Raw genomic sequence first — 23,809 nt, 5'->3', positions numbered from 1 at the left:
TTTTCTCTTTCTTCCTCCCTGGCCTGCTGTAATTTAATTGACATCTCAGAATTTTCTCCTTGTCACTACCAATTCCTTGAGAGTATCCTTGCCTCATCCATTTCTGTCCCCAGACACTCAAAATATTATCACTTCTTCCTTCATTTCTGCCTTTCTTTTCTGGTTCCATTAGAAAAGGACTTATCTTATTGGTCTTGTCCTTTGTGCTCTACTAATTCTGTCAACAGAATTTTCAAAACACTAGGCCAATGAGAAGGGGCAAAATTGTTCCAGAGGGGCTGGCCAGACTATTCAGAGATTGAATTTGCTCAGTAGTCCTGTGAAAAACATATTTTGGAGAAATTCACCTGTTACAGCCTCTCAATCTGTCTACTGCTTACCTTGTCCAAAGCCCCAATTCAAATCCCTTGTTTTGAATTTTAAGAAGACTTCAAGTTCTTAAAACCGTTTTCTTTGCTTTTATGCAAGTCACACTGATTTAGTTTAGTTTCCCAAGCAGTTCTTTACATTTTTACTTGTGGACTTTTTTTGATATTTTTTTCTTGTGCCTGGTATATTCTCCTCTGTTTTAAGTCTTACCATTATCCTTCAAGGCACAAAATATGTCTGATCTTCTCTAGGGCCTTTGTGAACTGCCCTGGTATTCACTGTCTTTGAATTCTTACAGCACACATCTGTTCCTTTACTTGGCATTAATAAATACCAACATGAATAATTTAAATTTTTATGTTTTTTTCTCTTGACTTTTTTTTTGAGATTTTCTTTCATCCTGTGTCAAGTACACACTCTCACAACCAGAAATTTCACTATTTGTTGTGCTAAAGATGAGAGAATTTTATTTTAATAAATCTTTTTAAGTAACTTATTTTTCAGTTACAGTTGACATACAATATTATATTAGTTTCAAGTGTACAGCATAGTGGTTAGACATTTATATAACTTGCAAAATGATCACCCCCATAAGTCCAATACAAAGTTATTACAATAGTATTGTCTATATTCCCTACACTGTACTTTACACCCAGTTCTCCCAATCTCCTCTCCCATCTGAAGACTACCAATTTGTTCTGTATGAGTTTCTGTTTTACTTGTTTATTGTTATACTTTTATTAAAGCCAACCGCATCCCTAAATGATGTTAATTAAATCAGTTGAGGGACCACTATGTTTAGGGAAGATTCCTTTCTAGCAGGCTAGGATATGGGAAAAGGGAAAAATATAACTTTATAAAAAGGTCCAGTGTTCACAAGAAACTAAGCTCTTCCAGGCAAAAGAAGCTATTCTTTGCTAATGATGATGAATTCTGGGTCGAGCTGACTCAAATTCATATGTCCTTATTCATTTTCGAGATGCCACGTCTATGTGTCACATCCATTGCCACGTCTATGTGTCACATCCATTGCCACGTCTATGTTTCAAAAAAGGGCAAATATGTGAGACTCTCAGTATTGAGGGCCTAATACATACATATTGTCAATGGCAATACATGCATATGTTATACAAAGCCAAATATTTTAAAACCGTAAAGTGAAAAGTAACCGTTCTTCAACCTGTCTTTTATTTCTCTAACTATAACATTTGTATGCATCCGTGTACAAGCCTATATTGTGCTCTCTGAAATCGTATTCTCAAAAAAGTCTTGCTATAACTCATTTGTATACAACTTCAGCGGCTGGCGGTGTAGGTTTAATATAGCGCACAGCTGTTAATTTTGGTTTCTTTTTTTGGTAGAGGCACTTAAATACGCATTTGCCTGCAGTTTCCCCCGCGGTCGGGAGGTGTAAACACAAGAAATACAAAAATAGCACAACGAAAAAAGGAGTTCCAAGCGTCCAGCGCCAAGAGAGGCTGTGGTGAGCAGGGCATCACCCACCGCCTGCCAGGAACTCGAGCCTTGAGGGCCGGTCCTGAGCGACAAGCACTCCCGACCCTCCGCCCAGGCCGCCGAGCTCCCAGACCGCCCCCCTCGTAGAACCGGCCGGCCCAGCCCCCGGACCCAATTGGCGGAGGCAGCAGGGCCTGCGCGCGCGCGCGCGCATTCGCGCGCAAGAGCCCGGATGGGCCGCGGCTTCCGGCGCGCTCCCCTCGGGCGGTAGGGGTCGCCAGTTGGGTGCACCTCGGCCCGCGCGGCTCCTGTCGGGGCATGTGCGGGCCTGTGTATGTAGAAGAAAAATGGAGCAAGAAGCCGAGCCCGAGGGGCAGCCCTAAGTCCTTGGACCGACGTCCTTCCGCCTCCGCCGCCAGAAGTCTCCTTCTCCTGACCTAGTAAGTTCGAGCGCCCTAGTGGCCTGGGCCCCGCGAGTGGAATAATCGCCGAGGCCCAGGGTGTTGGGCTTCCGCGCGCCCGTGAAGGTGCTAGGCGACACCCACCCCACGCCAGGCGCGGAAATCCCCGCTCGGTGAGGAACATCAGTCGGCTGGGCAGCGAGTGGGCAGTTCTGGGTTTGCTCTGTGACTTGCGTCTTCCAGCTCGCTGCCCTTTCCAACTTCTCCGCTCCCAGCCTTTGTGCATTTGGGAATGGGGGGTGAGGAGCACATGGATTTGTGGAGGTTCTGTTGGAAGGGGACGAGCTTACTGCCGCCTGAGGCGAGGGCGGGGTTTCGGGCCGCGCTCGGGGTGGGCTGAGGACTCCGCTGGCGTCGTGGGGTAAAGGTCACGTGGGCGGGGGTGCTGCGTAGCCCCCCAGCTGACTTCCAAGCTGGGTGTTGGAATAATGACAGGTGCCTGTTTTGTAGCCCGTCTGAACCAGGCGCCGAGTCTGGGCGAGATTGGGCTGGTTCTGTGGGCACGTTGACTCAGCTTTTCCTCCTTGGCTGGTCAAGTTCGGACACGTTCCGAGTCTGTTGTAAAAGGAGCTAAGCCCTGACTTGTCTCCAGCTGGGACTATTTAAATCAAGCCTTTTCCCAGCTGTATTCACTGTGGTCACCGGCGTAAGGCACTCATTCTGTAGTGATCCAGGTAAGGACCCACTTGCTTATGGTTTTACTTTTTAATAAAGGCATTATTTAAAAGTATTATTTATCTCCTTGCTATGTGATTTTGTCTTTTTCACAGATGTTTCATTATTTTAAGTTTTTATCGTGTTTTATTTTTTCCCTCCTTTTAGGCAAATGTGCAATACCAGCATGTCTGTGTCTACTGATGGTGCTGTAAGCACCTCACAGATTCCAGCTTCAGAACAAGAGACCCTGGTTGGTATTTTTGTCTCAAGTGTGACTTTTAAAAATAATTTATGAGATGATCAACTAAATTCCATACACTCCCAATTATAGCATGACTGTTTAAGTGAAATTGTGTGTGCATAGGTATGGAGTAAAAGTTAGCTTTAAGAAGCAGTATTTTCTTAGCTCTTTATCATACTGGATTTAAAAGTGAGTTCCATACACTCTTAAGCATGGATACCGATGTTTATTATGTGAGTTTTTTTAATGTTTTGACTTGTTAGTATTTAACTTTTAAATGGTTTCTAAATGTCACAAAAGTAATTAATGCTTGTAAAGAGTTTAGGCATTACAGAAATGTAGAAAGTAAAAACTGAAAATTTTAGTCTTTTTTGACCATGTCTTAGATCTCTTACGTACATACCCACATATATTATGCATGTGTGAATTTTAATCTTTTACCTTCCTGTTTGTCCTACTAAAACAAGCTTACACTAGAGATGTTCTGCATGTTGCATCCATGTCAGTAAATAAAATCTACAGAGTTCTTTTTTAATGGCTGCATAGTATTTCCTAACAGTATACCATTAAAAAAAATTTGTATCTTTACTGATAGTTTTAACTGCCTTTAGTTTTCGAGTATTACAAATAGTGCTGCTTTGTATATGTATCCTAACACAACTGTTATGTATTTCTGTAAGAAAGATTTTTATCGTAGGAGAACTAATGGGTCCTAAAATATACACGTTTGATTGCTGCTGACAACTTGCTAGTTTACCAAAAGATTTCAACAGTTTTCACCTCAGTCGAATATTACCAATCTTTATTATTATTTTGACTTTTTTTTTTTTTTTTTTTTTTTTTGTAAAAGGTACTATGTCATTGTCTCAATTTGTATTTCCCCAGTCTCTGGTGAGGTTGGGCATCTTGTGGATAGTTAAATCATTTTCTTCTGGGATTTACCTGGTTTTATCTGTCCAATTTCCTTTTAGGTGTATTGCCTTTTTCATAATAATTTTTGCCTTTAACTTTATGTTGTCATTTTCCAAATGAGAATTTTATGAAGTCAAATTTGTTGACTTGTTGGCATTTGAATTTCATATCATGTTTTGGAAGAACTCCTATCGCCGAGATTATGCAAATATATTCCTGTATTTTCTTCTAGTATTTTTATTTTTAATGTAGATCTTTATCTGGAATTTATCTTTTTGTTCTTAAGTATAAGATTAAGAATGGTTTTAAAATTATTAAACAATATTCTGTTAATTAGCTGGAAATAAGCACTTTTCTTAAATCTAATTTTAAGATTTAGATCTCAAACTGGAATGCTGTCAGATTTTAAAGGTAGACAGAAGACAGGAATATATTAAAGAGGTGTGGAGGAATGAGTTTGTGTGGAGGTGGCAAGCTGTAAGCATACTTGAATTTTGAAGATTTTGATATAGCAACAGATAGGGAGAAAACATAAGCATATATCTCTGCCCCCTACCAGTTATATTTTTCAATACCACTTGTAAAGCCTCTAGATCAGAGTTAAATGAGCCATATAGCCTATGGGCTAAATTTGGCCTGCTACCTATTTTTATAAATAAAACTTTATTGAAATGCACCCACACTTGATTTAGATGATATTTATACTTCTGAGTCAGGTCATCTGTCAGGGAAGGCATAAAATATTTACTGTTTGGTCTTTACAGAAAAAAATGATCCTTGGTCTAGTTGGCTGAGTCCTTGAATACAGGTCATGTGTTTTTGTCATTTTTTTTGCAAGCTTGGGTTAGTTATTTAAGTTCTCCATTCTTCAGGAACCTAATCTGTAGAAGAGAAAAATTGGTAAAAGCCCTCACACTAAAAATTTATTCTTTTTTCTTGGGTTTTGTAACTTAGTTTACAGTAAGCTCGTTGGACTATTCCATTTATGGTTGAGTTTGTCAGGTAGTAAACAAATAACTGAAATAGCTAGAGGAAAACATAACTGGCACTGGCACTGTCATGGATACTCTTGATGGCAACTGATGATGCTTGAGGAGTCTGTGGCTGTTTGCATAATAATTAGGCCCTAGCATTTTTTTCTAGACTCTCTAGACAGTCTGATACTCAATTTAAATAGTCTATTACATTTAGTGAAAACGTTATGACCGATGTTTTGAATTCTAACCTTGTGGGATTATTAAGTGTGGTGTGTGCTACCTTTATTGAACTTCTTTATAGATGTGTTTGCTGTGGGGTTTATAGTTCTGTAATAATTTTGGAAGTATAATAGCAACTCTTTGTTCTTTATAGGTTAGACCAAAGCCATTACTTTTGAAGTTGTTGAAATCTGTTGGTGCACAAAAAGACACTTACACTATGAAAGAGGTAAGCCAAACTAAGAGTTAACATGGTAACTAATGTCTTACTATAGCCATGGAGAGAAATTAGCCAGATAGAGGGATTTTCAGTAAGCACCAGTATTCAGTATTACGACAATTTGGACTAGAATTTGAGGCTGAAAATGCTAATTACACTGAGTTTCGTTTCTCAGCTAGAAACCGAGACAAAGGGAAGCTCTGTAGGCGAACCTACTAGGCAGAAAGGTGAAGTCTTCTCAGACTGCTAATTTCTCAGAATTATGTTTTTAAATACATGAAATAAATAGGATTAGAAAAGGAACATTAAAATGCAGTTACCAAAATAGTAATTCACTTTGTAGATTTAGTAGCAGATCTAATAAAATTTTGAAGTAGTGAGGAGTATGATGGATATTTTGGAATGTTTACATCAAGCATAGTATGACGAATACTATGTCACACTTGTGATTCTTGGTGAAAAAATCACAAGTATTGCTAATACTTTGTGTTTTTTGCCTATATTAGTAATTGAAGGAGAAGCTGATTTTCAGTTCAAAATTAGTAAAAAATAAAAGATTTTTCTTTTTCATCTAAATTGTAGGGGCTAAAAATTAATACTTTTCCTTCTAAATTCTTCTAGTTAGGCTAATAATCAGATTAACAGATTAACAAGAGAAAGATCAAAATACATGCACATGGAGAATTCATACAAGCATGAGAATTCCAAAGACAGTGAAGTAAAATTGGGTACATATGCCATTGTAGACAAAGGAGAAGAGGGGGTAGGAACCTGAGATTTCAAAGGAAGTAGACAGTTGACAGGTAGTTGATAAGAAGCAGAACTTACACAGCAAGTAAATTTTTGCTAGGTAACCCAGATATAATGGGACACAGGGATCTAGTAAACAGGCTCATACTTGTAGTCTTATCTAATGCTAAGGTGATCGTGCTAAGATTCCCTTCATGAAACAGGTTTTTCCCTCTGAATCTCTTAGGCAGGAAAGGGGTGCGGGTGTGTCAAAGGTTCTTTCTGAGTCTTTATGATGTTTTTTAATAATCAATTTGAAATCAATATCTCAAACGACACAGTTTTTGGGGTGGCAAAACTTTGTTTCCCTTCAAAATTAACGGGCTTGAATTCTTTCCAAAAACTTCTTGGGCATCCCTGGATCCCAGGTTAAGAACTTCTAGACTAGAGATATATGAGTACAGTATACTATTCTTTCTGGGACAGAGGTGAACTGATTTGTGAACATATGTTTTATTTAGTGGATAGATTTCAATGTATTGTTCTCTAGCTTTAAATTTGTACACAGAAGCATGATTTTCAGTGAGAAACTGAGTCATCTTAGGCAAAATTTCAATGTGAGTGAAATGTGCCTCCTCTTTCCCACTTAGTTTACAGGGCTCAGATTGCCTAAAACACTAAAGTACCTTATCTACCTGGGGTTAGTGGAGCAGGAAGAGATTCCAGAACCTTTTCTTTTTCAGCCATACTTTTGTAAACTTCTTTATGGGATGTTTGGTAAAAAGGTATCTAGGTTCTCTTTCTTCCTCTTTTCTCATTGTCAGCCATCTCTCCAATCCATAGTCACATAGGAATTATTTAAGTCTGAAGTCTGCTCAGCTTGTTAAATCTATAGACAGTGCTTGCAGGGAAATGTCAAGGTAAATGACGTTTTCAGAGTTGTTAACCTGGGTTTGACCTTACTACCATTATGTAATCAATTAAGGAAACAAAAAAGGGACTTAATATTAGTTAAAAATAAGAACATTGATCAAGGCTGTCATAAAGACTTGGAATGCTAATGCTCAGTTATATAACAGTAATGTGTATATTGTCGGATAGAGTTTACAGTTGTAGGATCTTTGGGGACATATGGGAGAGTGATGAAAGCTGGTACGGGGTAGTAGAACATTGGACCAGGAGTCAGAAGACTGAGTCAGTTTTCTTATTTCTAATATGGTGATAACATCTCTATGAACTATTAGAAGAATGAGAGTGCTTATAAAAGTACATCATAAACTGTAAAACACCATACATATTTAGATGATTGTTATTAGATTTGTATGTGGATGTCTTAAAATGTATTGCTTACTTGTTAACAGAGCATGCAGAATGTAATTTATCTGTATGTGCATGATTCAGGGTTATTATTTTGATGATTATTGTATAGATTATATTGATATCTTCAAGGGCTTATTTTATTCACTAAATTCTCCCAAACTGTAGAAGTAATTGGTTATTTTCCTGTCTTACTTATCTGTGATGACCTCAGAAGCTATTGAGGTATATGGTGTTGAGATAATTTACTACATAACTCCAGATCGCTGCTATATTTTAGTTGATGTTTTTGTTTTTGTTTATTATTGCTATCAGTTGTTTTACGTTTTACTGCCATTTCCCTTCTTCCTAATATGTAGTACCTAGATAATTTGGGCAACGTTAAGGTCTGGGAATAAAAAAGACATTGTAAAGTTTATTTAACTAAATCAGAGAAGCAGTGGCTGCTTCCATCAGATTAAAAGGAAAAGATATAAAAGTTTTTTTTTTTAATAGTACTGAAAGGTTATACTAGATGGTCGTAAATGGCTGCTGGTTGTTTAAGCTTCCTCAAATAAATGAGATATTGAAATGTATTTGAAACTAACATTTAATTTTCTTCAAGGCTCAAATCATATTTCTTTTTCAGGTTATATTTTATCTTGGCCAGTATATTATGAATAAACGATTATATGATGAGAAGCAACAGCATATTGTATATTGTTCAAATGATCTTCTAGGGGATTTGTTTGGAGTGCCAAGCTTCTCTGTGAAAGAACACAGGTAATTCTTCAATCCATTGTAAAAAGCCAGCTGGGTAAATATTGCAGTTCACTTGCATCCTCACTCCCTTTTGTCAGAGAAAAATTGTTATAACATGTATAAAAGATGCTGAAATTTAATTTCATAGCAGTGTAGTATGTTGTTTGAGAACCTGAGTTCTAGAATATTAAAAACCTGAGTTTCATGCCTAGTTTGTATACCATTATGGTACTTATCTTAAATTTAACTCAGATAACATTTCTAGAATTATTCTACTGAGAGCTGAAGACTATTTTCAGTCATTCTCGTATTTGGAATTCCTTGTCCCACTTGGTTTAGCACAATCTTTATGGAGCCTCAGCACGTGTATCTTAATAAATTAATACTTTTCACATGAAACAACCAGATTGTATTGGTATTTAATTTCAATAATATTATAGCTAAAAAAGATGGTGATTAAGCGGGCTATGTATAAATTTATTCTAAACATTAAGACAGAAAGCTAAGATGAATAGGAAAGAAAATGACTAGTTTGTCATTGAAAGGTATTTTTTTTTTGAAAGGTATTTTTACCTGTCATTTTTATATTATGTACAGATGTGTGTTTTAACCTAGTTGTGAACATAATATATTTAATTTTGTCCTTTTTCAAAAAAAGTTTATTGGGATATCATTGATTAATAAAATTATATGTCATCCTGATTTTTAACATTATATAAGCATCTTTCCATTGACAAAACCACTTCTGTTTAATATTTATGTTACCATTTTACACTGGCCTTAGGATATAGCTTTAATTTTATAAATTGAAGAACTTTATCAGTGATTTTACACCATTTGAGTATTGAATTTTCTAATAATGTTTGAAGGTAACGGTTTCTGATATCGAAAGCATACTGGTAGAATTATCTTTGACTTGAATTCTAATATGTTGAGAGATTAACCACTGGGGAAATTGCTGACTCAGAAAAAGTATATGAATAGGAATATTGATTTTTGTGAGTTTAAGGAGGTGTACAATCAGTCCCAGGGGTGAAAAGAAATAGTTGGATTTGGCACTTAAGAATTATAAATGGTATCTCGTAACCACTAAACATTCTCAAATCATTAGTTAAAAATAAAAAAAACATACTTTCACATCATCGAATACTGGAATAAGTGAATTGCCTTCCTATTTGGATGTGAGTCCATGAGAGCAGAGATTTGGTTTTATTTTATTCTTTTCTCCAGTTTCTAGAATAGTGGCTGATAGGTAGTAGGGTAGGTTCTCAGTTCATATTTATGAAATGAATGAATACTGCTTTATTTTTAATGAATTTTAAGATCATGAAAGAAAATGAGTTAGATGATTGGTCCAAGGTCGATGAAAGTCAAAATCGTAGTCAAGTTTCTATATAGTGGGGTTTCTATAACATTACTTTTTTAGGTAGTCTGCTTCTAAGCACAGAAATAGAAAATTTCTTTTCTGTTTGAAAATAAGTACGTACATTAACCTGCCTCTTGGATTCACACCCATTCTCTGTGGCCCTTTGGTAAAATCCAAACAAGGCACATTTCAGGAAACCAATATGTCAACTCATCTAGAGACCTTATTAAAAGTAGCTGTATGTAATCATTATGCAACTTTAGGTGCTTTTTAGGGCCTAGAAGCTTGATATAATTTGAATGCAGTGATTTAGAATTTGGTTTCGGTAGAGTACATACTAATAATGCATTTAAAAGTCAGGTTAATTCTAGCTTAATACATTTTTTAAAATGTGCATTTCTTATTTTTTTCTCTCTACAAGGAAAATATATACAATGATCTACAGAAACTTGGTAGTAGTCAATCAACAGGGTAAGTTAATTTTGAATATCATAAACAAAAATATTTTAAAGATGTTTTGTGTATCTACAGTAATAGAAATAGAATAGAAATATAATTTTGTTCTCTTTAAAAGTTGCTTTGTTATATGTTGAATTATAAAAGAGTGTGATTAATAGGAAGAAATACATATGAACGAAACACAATACTAGATTCTAATGCAGTCTTATATTAGTTTTAAGCCTTATGTTATTAGAATTTGTCTTGAAAGGTAGGTCATTTCAGAAGCTCCCTACTTAGTAAAGATATGATCGAACCTTGAAACATGTATTAAAAGGTTTTGGGAAGTAATTATACCTAGGTAAGACCATTTGAAACAAGGATGGGTATTTTTTGTTTCTTTGGTTTGTATAGTAGACAAAACTCTGTTTACCAATTTGTTTAGGTAAGTGGTATTTTATTACACTTAGACTTGTTCTTAACTAGTCATTTTCGGGTCACGTATCCCTTTGATAATCTCAAAGCAGTGGATTCTCATTGAAGAAGGATATTCGTATGTAGTGGTATGCTGGTAAATGTTTAACAACGCGCTCTTCAAGGGAAAAGGCCTGATTTGTAGTGGTTGGTGATTTCCATGGTATAAATGTTCCCATCATGGCCATTTTCAGGCTATAAATAGAGAGTTGGGAAGAGATGTGCGCAGTCTGCTTTCGAGTGCTTTTGGGAGCTGGCTCCAACACATCACAGGTTTCTTAAAGCCCATCCTCAAAATACAATTAAGAACTGTTCTCAGAAGATCATTTACTTCTCTGGATGAACTGACCACTCCTCTGTGCTACCACTATTCTGTATTTAGATTTTATTGTTATAAAGCTTTGTTATACTTGTTTATACTTCTCTTTCCTATGTCCTATTCAAGTTTGCATTCTACATCACACAGTACAGTGTTTTTTATTTATATAGTGTTTAGTAAGTGTTGAATTGAATACTTGTTTTTCCAAAGTTAGGATTTAAGACCCAGAAAAGGGCATCACCATCTTGTCCCAGAATAGAAGTAATTTTTAATCTAGTGACCTGACATTTTATTGTTTTACAAAGCTCTTTATGCCTTCAGATGAAGGCAAATAAAATGACTATAGTACTGTAGTATTTTCATTGTTCTGAAGTATTATCACAGATGTATTTATTTGTTCATTTAAATAAACCTTGGTAGATTACTAGGAAAATTTTATTAATGAGATGGTAATTTATAGATTATTTATGTTATTTCCATTCTGAGCTTGTTCCAGATTTCAGATTAGTAGCATTAACTTCAGAACTTATATCAGCATTCTAAACCTTGTCACACCTAGTGCTTTTTATTACATCTGTTTTGGTAATATCTATGCTACTGTACTAAAAATATAATCTCTCTGCATGTACATTTTAAAATCAGTGTAATACCTATAAAACATTATGATGTATATAATCTTAAACTGTTAATGCTCAGTCCTAACTTCACTATTCAGATGAAAATATCTACAAAAGAATGTAAAGGGCATTTGATTATGATCGTTTGTAATTGTATATATATTCCATACCTGAAACTTTGAGTTTTGAGCTCCAGGTCTACGTATCCAACTACAAACTAAACTCACCTATCTGAATGAGTTTCATCCACATTAGTTCATTATCTTTGCATCCAAATCTGTCCATTTTCTGCAGTTTCTGTCTTGGTGAATGGTACCATCTATTTGTCCACCCAAGGTAGAATCTTGGAATCCTTGACTTCTTTTTTCCTTGCCTTGTATGTCAGACACCAGGGCTTTTACGTTTTTAATTTCTCTGGAATTGTTCCTTTTTCCATGCCTTAGTTTAGGTTTTTTTAATAAACATTATTGCAGTTACTGTCTAATACTGGTTTTCCTGCCTCTGCTCCCTTTTTCTTGTATTTTGCTAGCGTGAGTCGTCATTCTTGTGTTTAAAATGACCATTTAGAGAGGAGTTCTTTATTGCTCTCTGAATAAAATATGTGCTGTGTACTGGCAAGTCAGTTTTATCTCTTGGATTAAACTTTTTTATGGAGAGTGGCTGCAGCAGTACCCTAGGGAAGATTCCAAAGTATCAACTGAGAAGAGTGCAATGATACCTGCGAGTGCTGCTTGTTGACATTCTTGAATTTAGTAAGACACACGAGATCATTTATGATTCTGCTTACATTTGGTAATATACTACCTGTAGTTTTCTGCCTCAGGCACTGGTAGTTCACTTTTGGATATATTTTTTTTAATACAGCGATCCCTCAATCTGGAATGGTCTTTTCTAGTCCTGCTTCTGCTTTGAAATGGTTCCTGATTACTCGTTCCTCAGATACTGCTCTGTTCCTACCAAATAATTGCTCTGCTTCACCACTGATTTATCTTACACTTCTTTTATTGTGTTTATTATGCTTAATAATTACATATCAAGAATCTAGCATGGGGATGGCACTTGGGAGACACATGTTTCTTTATTGAAATGTTAAATTGTATGAGGAGTTTGTCCTGGACTGAGGGTTGAGTAGCCTTTTTTTCCTAGTTAATAACTTTTTGTTTTTATTTTCTATCAGAACCATCAGATTCAGGCATACCCGTGAGTGAAAACAGTTGTCATCTTGAAGGTGGGAGTGATGAAAAGGTAATCTTGAAACTGACTTGTTCTAGTATGATGTTTCTTACAAATTTAAAAGATTATTTAAAATAGAATTTTTTGTTTCTTGGTGTTAAAAATTAAGTTTGTGATGTGTCCCCCCTCTCCCCCCCCGAATGCTTAGGACCCTGTGCAAGAGCTACAAGAAGAAAAACCTTCATCTTCAGATTCGGTTTCTAGACCATCTCCCTCATCTAGAAGGAGAACAATTAGTGAGACAGGTAAATATGAATATTTAATTATCATTTTTAAACAGCTTTTTAGCGTTTATTCTCTAATGAAATTACTACATTTAGGCTTAATGAAATTGTGCCTTTTTTTGGTTTAGATGAATGAATTTGAGTTTCATTCTCATTTTTATGTGATTTATTTGGTTTAAAACTTGCTTTCTTAGCAACATCTGGTACAGTTTATTGTGCTCCTTGGTTTTTATAGTTAGCCAGCTCTCTATTCAAGATAATAAAGGACGAGGATTTAAACTCTGTTTTACTTACCTTAACATTTAAATGATAAAACATACCAGTGAGTTTAAAAACATAGTAAATAACATCTTAGGAACGAAGATAAGGATAAGAAAGTAGCTAAGAGTATTTTTGCAGAGGAAAGGTGGTAGAGGAGAAGGCTATTGCCTGATCAAAGTATCAACTGGGAAGAGTGCAATGATACCTGCGAGTGCTGCTTGTTGATTCAGGTGAAAAAAGATAAGTGAAATAGACTAAGTAAACCCAGACTAGAATCTTGTACATGAGGGCAGAAGGAAGTTAGGGCACTTATTTGGTTGGGAGAAATCAAATTATATTTGTAACTTATGCAAAAGTGAATTGCAAATATGTCTTCTAAGTATATTAAACATTTGGTTCTTTTCAGGGAAAAAAATCTTGTTTGTTTTTGACAGAAAAATTCTAGATTGTTTGGTCAATATAAGTTGTGGAGGGATTAAATTTATTGTGATTTAATGGAGATAAAAATCTCAAGCTTTAAAGTCTTTTAAAAATTTAGTGTTCTACTCTGTTGGACAGATCCAATGAAAGAGTGTTGACTTTTGAAATAGCACTATTTTTCTGTTTAATTTCATTGAAACTAAATTTAAGTATAAATAGGTACTCTAAGACAGCTCGGTTTATAACTAAATCATGGGATAGCAGTTTAATTAACTTGTTTTTTCTTAACATATCCAGAGGACAATTCAGATGAACTACCTGGTGAACGACAAAGAAAGCGCCACAAATCTGATAGTATTTCCTTTTCCTTTGATGAAAACCTTGCTCTTTGTGTAATAAGGGAGATACGTTGTGAAAGAAACAGTAGCAGTGAATCAACAGGGACTTCATCAAATCCGGTAATCTTCTTGTTTTAAAGAAAACAAGACTTTTTATTTTTAAAATCTAATTCTAGCAGTTCTAATAAGCATTCAAATAGAATGCACATGTATAATATGCAATTTCTGCTATACACAGTGGTAAATTTTTCTTTAAAATAAACCTGTATAGGTAGATCTTCCCCAGGTTTGGGGAGAAGGGTGGAAAATAGTGGAGTTGCACTGGGTTTGTGTTGGTAAAATTAGTACTGTTATTAATATCACCTTACATATTGGAGACTCTTTGTGGAGCCACTGCACCAATAATAAATTCAAATAAATTGGAGTATAGGGTAGGTAGTCAAAAATGAAAATTTGATTAAATGTCTTAGGATTCAAAGGCAAATTTGCCTTGAATATTTAGAATAAAAATATTATTTTTACTACAGCTATCAGCAAGTAAATCTCAGCTTCACATTTGTCATATGTCATACATCTAGACATCAGGGAAGGGTCTATTTCCTAAGGTTGTGAAACATGGGTATATTATTGCATGGTTGACAGATTATCAGTACTTTTCGATTGATATAAAATTCTAAAGTATTAGCCAGGAATAAAATTCTTAAGAGATATCACTGAAAGAAATTTTGTAAAGAAGTTTTTGCTAACAAGAATGTTTGACAAATAGAATATTTTCTTTTTTGTCATTAACATTTGTCCTTAAAATATTACTAAAATTGGAACCTTTATTTGTGATACAGATGGCAGTGCCTCATGGTCATTCTGGATATGAGTAATTATTTTATAGTTCTCTAGAATATGTAAGGGACTGAACCAATTGTGATAGTAACCTTATTCTTTTTATGTTAGGTTTTTCTCTTCCAAAGCAGTAATTTTATGAATACAAATGTGCCCTTTAACGTTCGTATTTAGTAGAGCTGTTACTTGTGTAGGCCACTAGGTGGCTTGGGGAGAGCAAGTTCTTTATTCAGTACATATTCAAGTGTGTTTTCTATGCCATCCATTTGGCACTGAGATACAGTGGTAGTCAAAGTAAATATTATCCCTGCCGTCAGGAGTTAGACCATCAACAATTAAATAATTAAACATTTAATAAATGCTATGAAAAAATACAGCTTCTTGAAAACAAATATGTATGATCTGAAAATTCCAATGAAAGAAAATTCGACATGTACACAAACTTTATATTTAGGTAATTATATTCCTTACAACGTCCCTTTAAACAGTCTTTGTTAAAGTTGTTCCAAAATTCTAGCTTCATGTTATTTAAAGTCCTTGTTCTTGCTTTCCACCTGGGACACTGCCTTGTTATCAAAGAAATGTAGAAGGGTATTACCCCTGTCCCCCACTGTTTTTCCTATCCTACACGCTCTAAAAATTCCTCTCTATTAAAAATATTATGTTTTTCAGGCCAAGTTCCTAGTTATAAAAGCTTTTGGTAGAGCCAATATTTGTTTTTCAATTTAGCTTACTTTATATAAGAATGTTATAGACCTCATTTGGTGTCATCATTCACCAGTTTGTAAAGGAGTTAAAGGAAAGAATATTTGCCTTGCCTCTTTTGAGTTTTATAAATTGAGAAACTAAGGCTATATTCTAAGCTCTATATATCAGGTAGTTTACATGGTACTTCATCATCTCAGTAGCCTCTAACTCCATTTATAGATGAGAAAATTAAGACTTTAGGGTTTCAAATAACTTTTTTAAGGTCCCATAACTAATAGCTGTCACAATTGAAATTCAGACAAAACCAGGGAATTCTGACTTCAAAACTTAAGATCTTTCCAGATCAAGCCTGTTTTCTGCTTTTAAAAAATATACAATATTTAAATGAGTCATTCTTTTTTGAACATTAGCAGAATGTGTAAAAAGAACTTTTGATATTGCTTTCTTGATAGTACTCTAGAACTGGGGTGGGCAAAATGGGATGGGATAGTAGCTATAGGATCTTTGTTGCAGCTACTCAGCTCTGTTGTTATAAGGCAAAAACAGCCATAGATGACAGGTTAACATGGGTGTTGCTGTGATCCATAAAACTTTAGGGTAGAGGCCAGTTTGCTGACTCCTGCCATGGAGGCTGCTTTCTGAGACTTAATTTTTCTTGTGATTTCCCTCTTATTCTAAACTTAGTGCACTAGTTAATTGAAATATCCAGTTTGTTAGGTTACTTTATTGAAAATAGTATTGTATTCTAGCTTGACTTGTGATTTTAACCTGATAGTAGAGCTGTTATGAATTAGAACTGCAACTTGATGAATGTTGCTTTACTACTACTGTAAAAACATCACTGTAAAAAAGTATTTTGACTTTAATGGTTATAAAATAATATACTCTTTGTATTTATAAATGGAAATTTATTTGAGATCATTTAATTCAAACTTTTTCATAGATGAAGTAGCTGTTGTCTTTACAGGTTAAATATGTTCAAGGTTAAATAGCTACTTTGTGGCAAATCTAAAATAAGAATATGTATCCTGACTCCTAGATTTATGTACTTTTTCCAGTTCTACCCTTAACCACTGACAGCACATAATTATAGGATTGAAGGTCTTATTAGGTTCCTTTACTATTAATTAGAGACCTAAAATGTAAACTACCTGATACAGAATTTTAAAAAGAAATAGAAATGTTTAAAAGCTTTTCCAAAGAAACTGTTTTCAAAGTTTATTATAAAACAAATCTCATAGTTATTGTGTGTTTTAGCTTCTAGCATTCTACTGACTGAAGATGTAAAGGTAATTAAGACAAGGTCTTAATGCTTAAAGTGTGTATAATTCAGATAAGAAACGTGCAAAATTGTTTGGGCATAATTTATGTGGAACTATACAATCAGTAATAATCATAAGTAGTAATGGTAATAAAAGGTTCAGAGGGTTCTTTTAGTTGTGGTATTAACAGTGGCTTACTTCTGTCAAAAGATGAGCAGGACTTAAAACTTGTTCTAGTTAGAGTGTGGAAGATGAAGTGCCAAATGTTGTAGGAAACAATCTAGATCTGGCTTATAGCTCATATTTATTGGGCGGGCGGGAGTGTCTAGCTGGAGATAAGCTGAAAATGTTCATATAGTCATACTGTGTGTACCTCGAATGCCAAGGGGATGTGGACTTTTTCCTTAATGTGGTGTGTTTTGAACAGGGAAAATAATAATAGTGTAGTAACGACCCAGAATGTTAAACTAGTGTCAGTGTGCAGGATAGATCTGAGGAAGATCTAGAAGCACAGGAATGAGTTTGGAAGCTGTTGCAGAGGCCAAGAAATAATGTACATTGTCATGCTTTTTTTTTTTTTTTTTTTTTTTTCCTGATTTTAGGATCTTGATGCTGGTGTAAGTGAACATTCAGGTGATTGGTTGGATCAGGATTCAGTTTCAGATCGATTCAGTGTAGAATTTGAAGTTGAGTCTTTCAATTCAGAAGATTATAACCTTAGTGAAGAAGGACAAGAACTCTCAGATGAAGATGATGAGGTAGTTTTATTTTTCTAATTATATTCTAAAGTTTTAAAATATTTTCCATATCGACTGATGAGATTGAAAGACTAATGTATTCAGATTTCACTTGAAATATTTGACTCTCAATTTGTTCAAACTGTAGTATCGTTTTCTGGACTTGAGCCTTTGTAGTTTCCTATTGTTTGATTTAAATTTTTATAAATATAATCCCAAGAAGTAGGCCTTCATGAGTATTCTTTTAGTAGTTTGCTTGTTTAAAAAATGATTTAGTTCCCTTTTTATATTAATTTACTTTTTATAAAAGTAAAGAAAGCATGTATACTGTTAAAGTCACATAGTACCTCCAGCTCTGTTGCCTACATGTCTACCTGTTTCACTGTTATTTATTACCTCCATATTAATAAAATAAAAATACCTATACCAAATATTTTTGCTTTAATTATTTTAAACATTCTGTTTGTTGACTTTTTACCATAGTATGTGAGGGTTTCACTGATCTGTTTTTCACTTTTACACTCATTCCATTTGACCTTTGTCTCAGAATTGCTCATATATAGTAGTACATGCTATTTGTTTAGGACTTAATACTAAGAAGCCTTCCTGGTTGAAGAAAAAGTGATGAATTGATGCTATTGGATTTATTTCATTAGGTATATCAAGTTACTGTGTATCAGGCAGAGGAGAGTGATACAGATTCATTTGAAGACGACCCTGAAATCTCCTTAGCTGTAAGTATACATTTACCTTTTTAAGGAATTGAAAAATAATATTGAAGTCAAGATTAGAAATATATGTCTAATCTCCTTCCTGACATGAGGTAATTTTTATAAAGTTAAAATCTTTAAAATTTTAATGATTTAAAACATTTTTGTTCTTTCGTTTGTTGTGTTGGGATATGTTGCTACAGTTTTTAGTTTTTTTCTGCTGGAATTTGAACTTTTAAAGAACTTTATTATGGACAATTTCAAGTATATAGAGCATGCAGAATAATACAGTGTATCTCCAGTATACTTATCATTAAGGTCTGATAGTTACCAACATTTTGCCAATCTCATTGAATATATTTTCATATTGATTTGTATTAGACTGTAGGGTTTGACATTAAAGAAATTAGGACTTAAACATTTCCTGCTTCCCTGGGTGCCCGAGGTATTGGAAGTTTTTTTTCAAACTGAATATTGCTTTAATTTTTATTCTTAATATTGCCTCTTTAGTTTTTTCAGTTAGAAGAAACTTACTCTGAAACTTGAAAGCACCAATGTGGGAGAATGAACAGTCTCCACCCTTTTTGCTAATGTCTTATGTCATTTGTCAGGCAATTTAAAAATGGTTACATTATTCATGTCAAGATAGGAAGGATCTCTTATGGCAAGTTTTACATGTACAATGTTCTTAGGCAAGAACCATGCTTCGGTTAAGGCAGGGAGATAAAGGTATGTTCAGTAAAAAAGCCAGGGATGTGAGGGGAGTTTATTATCCAAATTGCATGGTGGAAAGATTTGGAAGATAAATTAGGGTAAGGAAGACGCAATCAACAGTTACAGAGATGAGAACATGGGGAAGGATAGATAAGTAAGGGGCATACATTTTTGGATAGTGACAAGAGTGACAGATTTTAGCTGTCAGTGATTATTGGGGAGAATGTTTAAGCATCACCTCTGTGGGTGAAGTTAGGGAACACTCAGCTGAGCATTGAATTTAGTGCACTTCTAAGGAAGTCAGTGGCAGATTGAGTGGTGGTTTCATCTAGATTGACTGGGTGGACTCTCAGCACAGTATCCAGGATTGAGCCTTTAAGGAAGTTAAATGGGTATGAGTCTCATTACAGAGCAGAAGATAATACCATATCACTTGCTTCAACTAGATGAACCATGTGTCCTTGAACAGATAACTTTATAGGTGCATGGTTTAAGTCATGGTGAATATATTTTTTGTTTTAGTGTTCTTCAGAGTTTAGCTGAGAAATACTTAAAGGAAAGACTGGTAAATGCTGAAAATTGAGCTGTGTGATATATTTTACCTTGGACGGATTAAAGGTGCTAGCATAGATATGACTAGTTATTAAAGGGTTACAGAAACTCTGTCTTATTTCATTGAAGGACTATTGGAAGTGCACTTCATGCAGTGAAATGAATCCTCCCCTTCCACCACATTGCAACAGATGCTGGGCCCTTCGTGAGAATTGGCTTCCTGAAGACAAAGGGAAAGAAAAAGGGAAAATGGCTGAGGAAACTGAACTTGAAAACTCAGTACAAGTAGAAGAGGGCTTTGATGTCCCTGATTGTAAAAAAAATACTACAGTGTATGATTCCCGAGAATCATGTGTTGAGGAAAATGATGAAAAGATCACACAAGCCTCCCAATCCCAAGAAAGTGAAGACTATTCTCAGCCATCAACTTCTAGTAGCATTATTTATAGCAGCCAAGAAGATGTCAAAGAGTTAGAGAAGGAAGAAACACAAGACAAAGAAGAAAGTGTGGAGTCTAGTTTTCCACTTAATGCTATCGAACCTTGTGTGATTTGCCAAGGTCGACCTAAAAATGGTTGCATCGTCCATGGCAAAACAGGACATCTTATGGCATGTTTTACGTGTGCAAAGAAGCTAAAGAAAAGGAATAAGCCCTGCCCAGTGTGTAGACAACCAATTCAAATGATCGTGTTAACTTATTTCTCCTAGTTGACCTTTCTATAAAAGTAGAATTATATATTTCTAACTATACAACCCTAGAAATTTAGAAAACAGGAAATTTTATTTTTTTACTTGTATCAAAGCAAGAAGGTATCTTGATGCATGTAGATTTGTTTAGTGAAATTTACCTACTTTGAGAGAGGGAATGGTGAATATTTATTTTCTTTAATGAAAATTTCACTCCTGTTTATAGTTAGATTTTAATGTAATTTGAATTGGATATCTAGAGTTCATCCTTTACCCCTGCCTCTCATATTTTAAATAATTTTCACTTTCTCAAACAAGAAATATCTGATTTTTTAAAAAAATTACTGCAAGTGGAAAATTTAAATATAACTTATTTAGTACTTTTTATGTGAGGAGAAAAAATGCGAAAGACTTAGTATTTAAATTTTAGATATTCTTAAACCTTTGACCCATACTTCATTCTTTCAGAGACTCTTAAACTACTCTTTCCAGATAAAAAAGTAATTGGTAGTTATATTTGGTGCTGTGTAAGTGAAAATGCTCTTATTATCTAGCTTCATTGATATAGTAAAGGATAGGTGATAATGATGTCAGTTTGAGACGATTTTGAGAATAGCCATCATTTACTCATAATTTTTTTAAGACTCCCTGGTACAGCGTGGAATTGTCTAGGCATCTAATTTAGGCAGATTGTTTCATTCAAGCCCTTTTCCATACCTAATTTCAAAGTTTAATACCATCTGTTGTTTGAAGTTGAAAAATTATAAGTCACTTTGAAATGCCTTCATGGGCTAGGCTACATGTTCCTGGTAGTTACCTAGGTTTCAGACGTTTGCTTAAGGCCAGTTTTGGAAACAAGTGAATTCACAAAGACTAATTGAGAAACTTAATAAATAGACTGTTTGTTTTTAAACTAGCTGGAAATGTCATAAGTTCTTTCAGTAAAACAACTGATCACTTTCCTTTAAGACCAGTAGGGTCAAACATAGGATTATAAAATATCAAACTGAATAGATTAATTTACCGATTTATATTTAAATATAAATCTTCAGCAAAATAGTGAAAATAACCGCTTTGATTTAGAGTCCCAATATTTTTCTCCCCTGTAGGACAGTTGTACATACTCAGGTGAGTACAATAAAATCAACCGAACTATTAGTTTAGAATGGACCTGAAGGATAATTTTGCACAGCAAGTTTGTGTGCCAGTTACTAACAGTATTGTATTAAACTAAAAACAAACAACAAATGCACGCACGTGACTTACTGTGTATACATATATACGTAGGAAACAAATGCTTGAAGCAATCAGTACATTAGCCAAAGAGTGATCTTCAAATACATTAAAGCTTTAATAATTTGGGATTTATAACAACTTTAAGAAGAGTTGGTAGCAAAAATGCAATTATAAACACTACTTTCAGGATATGTTATACAGTGTTATGCTATTTACAAAACATTCATATCTGTGCAAATTGTCTCATTCACCATGCCTATCATTACTATCTTGATTGTCTAAAATTTTGGCTTTTTATACATAAATTTATTGATTTATGAATAAACGATTTATTAATTGTATAAGAATTGTTTCAAGAATTGATTATTGGATCTTTTAAACACTTAAAATTTTCCTATAACAATGTTTTGTTAAAATAGAAATTATATTTGAATATCTTATTTTGGTAATTAAAGGTATAAGTCTGAACATGCTTCTGTTTTTGGAATGGCCATGCCCACTCACTTTGGAAGTAGACATATCAATGGGCAATTTGATGCAGTTGGGAGCCTCTAAGTTATTGAGTAAAGCCAACTTGAGAAAATAATGTTACATCGTTTTGTAGGACTGTGAGATGGGTTTTCTTCCTATCCTGTTGTCTTGTGTTACTACAGGGCAAACGGCTTAAGCGGTTTCTCAAGTGATTGTGAACTGTCTGAAAGGGATATAGCTGGGACAGGGAGGGGAGTTAGGGCTAGCCACCCTGCCACTAGTCGTCATAAAAAGCCCTGTGTTAACTTCTCTGTGTCATCTATTAAACTAAATTCCATGAGGCCAAGAACCTGTTCTTGATTGTGATTCATGTATATAGGTACTCAATAAGAATTTATTGAATGAATCAAAGCACTGGGACTTGAGTCTTAAAACTGGCTTTATAACAGAAGTCTGAGGGCCCCAAAGCCAAACCAGGGTTAGCTGTTGGCATCATTTAGTTTGGATTTTTATTTTTAATAGGGATTTTAAAGCTAACTGATGAGGATGAAAGTCTGTAGCCTCGTGATGATAACTATAAGTTACACAGTATATTGTGAAAAGTTTCTAGTTGTACTTTCTGGATGTTTGGATTCTGAATTGAGTTTTAGTTTAGTTTTTTAAAGTTTTTTCAGCCTAAAATACCAATTGTTTAGAAGTTAGAAATTTGTGGCCATATTGTCTATCGTAAATCCAGCTTTCAATTATATATGATAGGGAATTTTTTTTTTTTTGACATTTACAAATGATGCTTTTAAAAGAAATATCTGAAAGCACCAACACATTAGAAGGTGTTCAGAAGTGTTGAATATGTTAATTTGTAAAAGGGGCTGTTAATAGGATTTAATAAAAACCAAGAGAAAATAGAATGAGAGCAGTATGAAGTGACAAATGAGAGCTTCTTCAAATGTTCAGTAGTTAATAGGTAATACATTTGGAATGATATATAAAGATACTGCTAGAATAATATTGTTTTGGGTAAGAGAATCATACTAGGTTGTTTTTCTGTTTTCTCCATTACTGTCATGTTAGGCGAATTTATTTCTCTGCTAAATTTTAGTATTTTTTTGTGTGTGTTTTTATTCACACATTCCCAGGCCTTCCTCCAAGAACAAAGTAACGTCTGCGTAAATTGACTTCACTGCCTTTGGTCTCCCCCATTTTTGGTTCATTTATAATTTACAGGTATCTTCATGTTGCTTCCGTCATTTAAATATTGAAAAAAAGCTAATTTTACTGCTTGTTGGGTATTATCTCAAATGTTCTGCCTAATCATTTTAGACTTTTAGAGCTCTCTCTGAAACAGGTGCTTGCTTTTCATCATTCTCTTCTCTCACCTTTTGTAGTGTAACAAAGGTCACTTGTTTTCCTGACTCTCCCATTACTTTTTATTTTCATTTCAAAATGAAGTGGGAAGGGCTAAATTCGAATAGCAGATCTAGTACTTAGTACCCTTAGAATTAGACAATAAATAAATGGAGCCAAGGATGGGATCTGGCAGGTAGTAAGGACTTCTAATAAATGACAGGCGTTTAATTATATTCTTGCATCCATCCATTCATGACCATAACCACTTCTAAAACCCAGCAGAGGTAACCTCGAATTAACCCTATCTTTATATATACATATACATATATACATATATATATTATATATGTATGTGTGTATATATATGTATATGCATGTATACACACACATATATACATGTATATGTATGGTCTCTGAGGTATTTTTCATACAAGTTCACTGACAACGTTTTGTACTCTCCACAGTAGTTGATTGTAACATCCTTTCCTGTCCCTTTCCCCCAGGTGCCTACTATAGTGCATTGTGTGCACAGTAGGGATTCAGTAAAGGATTTCAATTGG

General features: G+C 34.6%; 1 protein-coding gene across 2 annotated transcripts; it reads left to right on the top strand.

The window, feature by feature from the left end:
• Window positions 1-2,129: 2,129 nt before the first annotated feature.
• MDM2 (MDM2 proto-oncogene) lies at window positions 2,130-21,899 on the top strand. 2 transcript variants are annotated; one of them, XM_016148462.2, is made up of 11 exons: window positions 2,130-2,264; window positions 3,108-3,192; window positions 5,446-5,520; window positions 8,186-8,319; window positions 10,086-10,135; window positions 12,690-12,757; window positions 12,894-12,990; window positions 13,948-14,108; window positions 17,398-17,553; window positions 18,189-18,266; window positions 19,638-21,771. In XM_016148462.2, exons 2-11 carry the CDS (start codon window positions 3,112-3,114, stop codon window positions 20,214-20,216), a joined length of 1,479 nt encoding a protein of 492 aa, XP_016003948.1. In that variant the 5' UTR covers window positions 2,130-2,264; window positions 3,108-3,111; the 3' UTR covers window positions 20,217-21,771. The 2 variants fall into 2 exon arrangements, with proteins under 2 accessions (XP_016003948.1, XP_016003949.1); XM_016148463.2 differs by lacking the exon at window positions 2,130-2,264 and adding an exon at window positions 2,700-2,959 and having other exon boundaries at window positions 19,638-21,899.
• The last annotated feature ends 1,910 nt before the right edge of the window (window positions 21,900-23,809 follow it).

Source organism: Rousettus aegyptiacus, unplaced genomic scaffold, assembly GCF_014176215.1.
Source record: "Rousettus aegyptiacus isolate mRouAeg1 unplaced genomic scaffold, mRouAeg1.p scaffold_m13_p_2, whole genome shotgun sequence".
Classification (NCBI taxonomy): Eukaryota; Metazoa; Chordata; class Mammalia; order Chiroptera; family Pteropodidae; genus Rousettus; species Rousettus aegyptiacus.
This window is presented reverse-complemented; position numbering and strand designations above follow the sequence as displayed.

Coding starts and splice junctions, on each gene's coding strand:
- MDM2 (XM_016148463.2), top strand. CDS start 3,112: ATGTGCAATACCAGCATGTCTGTGTCTACTGATGGTGCTGTAAGCACC. Junction 3,193..5,445: donor CTTCAGAACAAGAGACCCTG/GTTGGTATTTTT, acceptor TGTTCTTTATAG/GTTAGACCAAAGCCATTACT. Junction 14,109..17,397: donor CAGGGACTTCATCAAATCCG/GTAATCTTCTTG, acceptor TCCTGATTTTAG/GATCTTGATGCTGGTGTAAG.